At 62.3% G+C, this 6,345-nt stretch overlaps 1 protein-coding gene across 1 annotated transcript; it reads right to left on the reverse strand.

The window, feature by feature from the left end:
* Nucleotides 1-3,457: 3,457 nt before the first annotated feature.
* On the reverse strand, nucleotides 3,458-6,115 carry ACTG1 (actin gamma 1). The gene is made up of 5 exons (XM_070395524.1): nucleotides 6,023-6,115; nucleotides 5,321-5,689; nucleotides 4,605-5,043; nucleotides 4,344-4,525; nucleotides 3,458-4,252 (listed from the first exon to the last, which is right to left on the reverse strand). The coding sequence occupies exons 2-5, from the start codon at nucleotides 5,681-5,683 to the stop codon at nucleotides 4,109-4,111; spliced, it is 1,128 nt and encodes a 375-aa protein (XP_070251625.1). The 5' UTR covers nucleotides 5,684-5,689; nucleotides 6,023-6,115; the 3' UTR covers nucleotides 3,458-4,108.
* Nucleotides 6,116-6,345: the final 230 nt, after the last annotated feature.

Here is a 6,345-nt window from a genome sequence, read left to right on the forward strand (position 1 = left end):
TGATTAAAAAAACCCTCAGATCAATCATATCCTTTACGTGTAAACGTGTGTCAACACAGGACAGAGGGACATCCGCTTCTGGCCATAAAGAGATGGAGTGGCCCGCCAGGCATAGCAACGGGAAACAGGAAGGAAAACACTAAGCCACTTGCTTAGACTGCGGACCACAGGCTGCCCGGCCCTGAGCCCTGCGGGCACCCTGCTTCCTGTGGGGAGGCTCTTCCCGGACGGGGCACAGCACAGGCCTGAGCGGAGCGAGCGTGTGGGGAGGCCGAGGCCCCGGTGGAGGCGGCCATGCAGAGGACAAGCCCAGCCGGCCACACAGAGGCCCCTGCAGGCTTTTAGTGAAATTTATTTATTATTATTTTTTAATCCTCACCCGAGGATATTTTTCCATTGATTTGTTTTTAGAGAGCGTGGAAGAGAGAGGGAAAGACAGAGAGAAACATCAGTGTGAGAGGAACACATCGATGGGTTGCCTCCTGCACACGTCCCGACCAGGGCCGGGGCTGGGGAGGAGCCTGCAACCGAGGTGCCTGCCCTCGACCGGAATCAAACCCGGGACCCTTCGGTCCGCAAGCCGACGCTCCATCCACTGAGCCACCCTCTCCCTCCCTCTCTATCTAAAAATCAATAAAAACATATTTAGTAAAAATCAATTTAAAGAAAAGAAGCAACAGGAAAACACACACGATCTTCTCAACGATGCAGACAAAAATGTGACAACATTTGACACCCATTTATGATTTTTAAAAAAACTCTCAGCAAAATAGAAACAGAAGGACACGCCCTGACCCTGAGAAGGAGCCTGGAACCGCCACACCCGCCGCACTGCACGCCAGGCTGCCGGCCCGTCCAGCCGCGCCCGAGACGCCGGTACCAGGCCAACCCGAGGCCGACGTCAAAGGCAGATACAGGAGAGAAAGGAACGCGTTTCCGATTCACAGGTGTGATCCCGCCTGTGGAACACCTGCTTCTAGAAACTCGGCCGTGGAGACACCGGGGAAACACCCCGAGCCAGGTGACCGGGGCGCTGCACCAGGAGTCAGGCTGAGAACGTGACCCTTGACCTGACCGATGAGCCGGGCACTTTGCCTTCCTGGTTTTCCTCCCCCAAACCCAGGAGGCCAGATGACGAGAGAAACAAAGGTCACACAGACCCAGCAGAGGGCCAGTCTGCACACTCCCCGCCCAGCCCTCGGCACCGTCAAGGTCACCCCGGACCAGGGCAGGGAGAGGCGGCCACAGCCTGAGGGGCCTGCGGAGACTCCGGAGCAGAAAAGGAGCAGAGGTTAAAGCTGCGGAAAGGAAGTGCGGGCGGGGTGGTCGCAGGCGGAGCTGTAACCGCGGCACCTGCTCTGGGGGTGGCCGGGAGGCCTGGGAGCCCGGCTTGATGGGACTCTGTGCACCATCTTTGCAACTTTTCCAGAAACCCAACTGTTCTGAAATAAGATTGAGAAGAGAAGAGAGGAAGGCAGGGAGGGAGGGGAGGGAGGAAGAAGAAAGCGGTGTGAACCCCGGAGCACGGAGCGCAGGGAAAACGAAGCGGTTACCGCGGGCCACGGCCTGACCTGGGTGGCCCCGACCCTCCTTCCCCCACCTGCCCGTCTTCTCCGCGGCCCTTTGCCGGCAGACGCGATGCGCTGTTTTTTTCGTTTTATGTTTTTAAATATTTTTACTGATTTCAGAGAGGAAGAGAGAGATAGAAACATCGATGAAGAGAGAGAAGCATGGATGGGCTGCCTCCTGCACACCTCCCACGGGGGGCCTGTGCCCTGCCCGGGAATCGACCCCTGACCTCCTGGTTCCTAGGTCGAGCCCAGCGGCCAGCGGGATTTCCTTCTTGCTCAGGCCGCATCCGCCCAGCCTGCACTGATGCCCCTCAGGCCGCCGGCTGGAGGGCTGAGCCCGTCGTGAACGGTGTGGTCCCTGGGCAGAGGGAAGGCACGGTCCCCTCCTACTTCATGGTCTAAACCGCGTCCCAGGGCCCACCCACCGTGCCCCATGGTGGTCTCCCTGGAGGGCCCTGGGAGGGCCCCAGCAGGAGCTGAAAGGGAGAGAAGCCCCCGGGAAAGGTGGGAGGACTCAGAGCTGCACCACTGAACACTGCCCCCCTCGCCTGGGGGCTCCAGCTGCCTGTTGGTGGGCTGCTGGCCGAGTGACCCTCACTCACCCCACCATGGGGGTGGCTGGTGGCCGTGGGGGAGGTAGAGACCCCAGTACCCAGGACAGGCACAGCTCAGCAGAGGCACGGCTTCCGGAAGCTTCCGTGGGCTAAGCTAAGGGGAATTTGTGACGCTGGCAGCCTCTGAGGTCTCGTCTGCGTACGCTGTCGGTCTGCTTTCCTGTCACTTGGCCACAGTTTCCCGTTTCTTGACCTTCGGTTCTTAGTCTGAGGCCCAAACCGGTTTCCCGTGTGGCTGTGGGGGCTGCGCCCAGCAGAGGAGCGGCCACACGAGCTAGGTCGTGAGCAAGTTGTTTCCAAGTCATGGTGGCTCCGGCTGGTCTTTTTTGTTTAATATGTTTTTGTTGATTTCAGAGAGGATGGGAGAGGGAGATAGAAACCTCCATGATGAGAATCATGGATCAGCTGCCTCCCCCACGCCCCGCACTGGGCATCAGCCCGTAACCAGGCAGATGCCCTGACTCCCGGCATGTGCCCTGACAGAATTGAACTCTGACCTCCTGGTTCAGGGGTCAATACCCAACCCCTGAGCCACGCCCCATCTCCTGGTCCAGGCTCAGCGTTTGAGACAGGGCTGAGCTGCTGGGATGGGTGAGGTTTCCTGCAGGGCTGGGCTCCAGGGGTCACTGCGGGGCCTCCTTCTGGCAGCAAAGCCTTTGGCGGCCACAGGCCCAGGGCCAGGTGAGGCCTGGAGCAGCGCCTGGCACGGTGCCCACCACGCAGTGATTGGCTTTTGACATCTGCTGACTGTCCCAGGAGCCACAGGAAGGGCCAGTGTCTTCCTGCTACCACAGAAGTGGGGGGAGGGCTGTGTGACCCCTACATGTGCAGGCCTCAGTGACTCAGAGTCCAAGGTCCCTGTGGACACACCCACCAGCCCCAGCGCAGGGAAGGGTGGAGACAGGGCCCCCTGCACACACCCTGGCTCAGTCCAGGGCAGAGGGGAGCCTGAGCTGGGCAGGGTCCGCTTTCTGTGCAGAGGACTCTCCACACCCTCCCACCAAGGGCAGGGCGGCGGCTGGAAACCAGGCCTGCGGGGCAGCTCCCCACCCAGCCACCTTCACTTAAAACCTCCAAATCCTTGAGCTTTCCCACCTCCCTGAGCCCAGCCTGCCAGCCACACCCACCACTCAACCCCCTGGGCCTGAAGGCAGAACCTGCACCCCCCCACCCCACCCCCACCCCCACCCCCGGGGCCGACCCAGTGCAGCCAGCACCCAGGACCGGACAGACTGACTGCGGCGCTGGCCGGGAGAAACGAGGCAGCGGCACTTCTTACTGCAGCACTTTTATTTTCCTCACATTGACGTGTTGCTGGGGCCTAATATTCTCACATGACAGTAGAAAACCAAAATTTGTCATTTCTGAAAGAATCGCGTACAAAAACCTTACATAAATTAAAAGGACGAAGATTTACAGGTGGAAATGCAGACCGTTTTCCAACTCAAGGCAAGTAACAGCCCAGGAGTTCTGGCAGGAACATCAACTAAGAAAGGAAAGTGGGCCCCACCGCTCGGACCCTCGGTAGCGGGCAGGGCGCGGGCCACACTCAGAGCTCCTGGAAAGGGCAGCTCCCACAGGCCAGTGCCCCGCACCCACGAGGCCCTGCGGGGCCACTGTATTTTTCCTGCAGAAGAAACATGTTCTCGTCTCGGCCATCAGTGACCGACGCGTGTACAGGGGTTTAAATGAAAGGTATGTACAGGGCGTTAAACATGTACCAAGGGAACAGGTAACTTGAATACAGGTCAACATCAGCAACCAGGCCTACAATCCAGTGCTGAGCTCAGGTACAGGCTTCAAGGACAATTCTTTTTGAAGGCGTGTTCCAGTTTCGGGGCCAGCACGAGGCGTGCACCTGCCAGGGCAAACGGAGGCTCAGCCACTCGTGCAGCAAATGCTACACATCTGCCCGCAGTCCGTTTAGAAGCACTTGCGGTGGACGATGGAGGGGCCCGACTCGTCGTACTCCTGTTTGCTGATCCACATCTGCTGGAAGGTGGACAGCGAGGCCAGGATGGAGCCGCCGATCCACACCGAGTACTTGCGCTCCGGTGGGGCGATGATCTGCAAGAGGACAAGTGGCCTTAGCTCCTGCCACCACCTTCCCAGCAAAGCCTGCCCAGGCCCAGCCCAGGCCCAGCCCCACGGGACTCACCTTGATCTTCATCGTGCTGGGCGCCAGGGCGGTGATCTCCTTCTGCATCCTGTCGGCGATGCCCGGGTACATGGTGGTGCCGCCAGACAGCACCGTGTTGGCGTACAGGTCCTTCCGGATGTCCACGTCACACTTCATGATGGAGTTGAAGGTGGTCTCGTGGATGCCGCAGGACTCCATGCCTAAGGGACAAAGCTCGGTCAGCCCGGGCCTCCGGCTGGAGGTCAAGGGCCCCGCCTCCGCCGGGCGGCGGCCACCTACCCAGGAAGGAGGGCTGGAAGAGGGCCTCCGGACACCGGAACCGCTCGTTGCCGATGGTGATCACCTGCCCGTCGGGCAGCTCGTAGCTCTTCTCCAGGGAGGAGGAGGAGGCGGCCGTGGCCATCTCCTGCTCGAAGTCCAGGGCGACGTAGCACAGCTTCTCCTTGATGTCGCGCACGATCTCGCGCTCGGCCGTGGTGGTGAAGCTGTAGCCACGCTCGGTGAGGATCTTCATGAGGTAGTCGGTCAGGTCCCGGCCCGCCAGGTCCAGACGCAGGATGGCGTGGGGGAGGGCGTAGCCCTCGTAGATGGGCACCGTGTGCGTGACCCCGTCCCCAGAGTCCATGACGATGCCCGTGGTGCGGCCAGAGGCGTACAGGGACAGCACGGCCTGGATGGCCACGTACATGGCGGGAGTGTTGAAGGTCTCGAACATGATCTGGACGAGAGGCAAGGGCTCCCCTCAGAGGCGGGCGGGGGACCCAGGGCCCCCCCATGCTCACACCCGCATGCCAGCATGCCACAAATGTGATGTGTGGAGAAAGAAAAGAAAGCAGGCAAAAACACAACGAGAAACCTTGAGACTTCAGGGAGGAAATGCCAGGAGAGGAACAGAACCCTGGAAACATCGAAAGAAATACTTGAATTTCAGAAAACAAAGCTGAACAGAAAATGACTTGGGCGGCGGCGGGGAGGGCGGAGGCGCCGGCACTCACCTGAGTCATCTTCTCACGGTTGGCCTTGGGGTTCAGGGGGGCCTCGGTCAGCAGCACCGGGTGCTCCTCGGGGGCCACGCGCAGCTCGTTGTAGAAGGTGTGATGCCAGATCTTCTCCATGTCGTCCCAGTTGGTGACGATGCCGTGCTCGATGGGGTACTTGAGGGTCAGGATGCCGCGCTTGCTCTGGGCCTCGTCGCCCACGTAGCTGTCCTTCTGCCCCATGCCCACCATGACACCCTGGTGCCGGGGGCGCCCAACGATGGACGGGAACACGGCCCGGGGGGCGTCGTCCCCAGCGAAGCCGGCCTTGCACATGCCGGAGCCATTGTCGATGACCAGGGCGGCGATCTCTTCTTCCATGGCGACCTGCGTGCAGAGGCGACCGGCTCAGGCGGGCCCCGGAGCCCAGACAGGCCTCAGCGTCCAGTCCCGCCTGCCCCGGCGCCACCGGAGCAACCGCCTGGAACCCCGCCGGGCTCTGCAGTAACGACCCCCAGGGTCCCCCGCGGCAGCGCGGCCCGGACTCCCCGCACTGCGGCCGGCCCCGCCCTGCTCCCCTCCCCCCACCTCGGCGCCGGCCCGGCCGCCCTTTGTTCCGGGGACGCCGCGCCGGGGCTTCCCGAGCCGGGAGCGCCTAGGCCCGCAGGCAGGGCGCGGGGTCTCGGAGCGGGGCCGGGGCGCGTAGAGCCCACCGTTTACCTGGGAGGGCGGCGGGGCGCAGAGAGCAAGAGCGAGCTGAGCGGAGAGGAGCGGGGAGCTGGCGGCTGCAGCGACTGAGACCGAGCGCGGCCTCCCCCGCCGCTATTTAAGCGGAGCGGGGCGCGCGCGTGGGGCGGCGGCGCGCGCGGCCCCAGAACATGTCCATATATGGCGATCTTTCCGAACGCCGGGCGCCCATTGGCCGGCCTGGCAGGGGCACGTGGGGTCCCCGGCCGGGCCCCGCCCCCCGCCCGCACCGCCCCCAACGGCCCCGCCCGCGCCCGCTCGGCTCGCGGGACCCCGCGCCTGAAACCCCCTCGCCG

Source organism: Myotis yumanensis, unplaced genomic scaffold (genome assembly GCF_028538775.1).
Source record: "Myotis yumanensis isolate MYYU_CA2020_CCGP unplaced genomic scaffold, mMyoYum1.0.hap1 SCAF_16, whole genome shotgun sequence".
Classification (NCBI taxonomy): Eukaryota; Metazoa; Chordata; class Mammalia; order Chiroptera; family Vespertilionidae; genus Myotis; species Myotis yumanensis.

Excerpts from the sequence above, each read along its gene's own strand:
- ACTG1 (XM_070395524.1), bottom strand. The coding sequence starts at position 5,683 with ATGGAAGAAGAGATCGCCGCCCTGGTCATCGACAATGGCTCCGGCATG. Across the intron at positions 5,044-5,320 it reads ACCGTGAGAAGATGACTCAG|ATCATGTTCGAGACCTTCAA; the intron begins GTGAGTGCCGGC and ends CCTCTCGTCCAG. Across the intron at positions 4,526-4,604 it reads CTTCCAGCCCTCCTTCCTGG|GCATGGAGTCCTGCGGCATC; the intron begins GTAGGTGGCCGC and ends TTTGTCCCTTAG.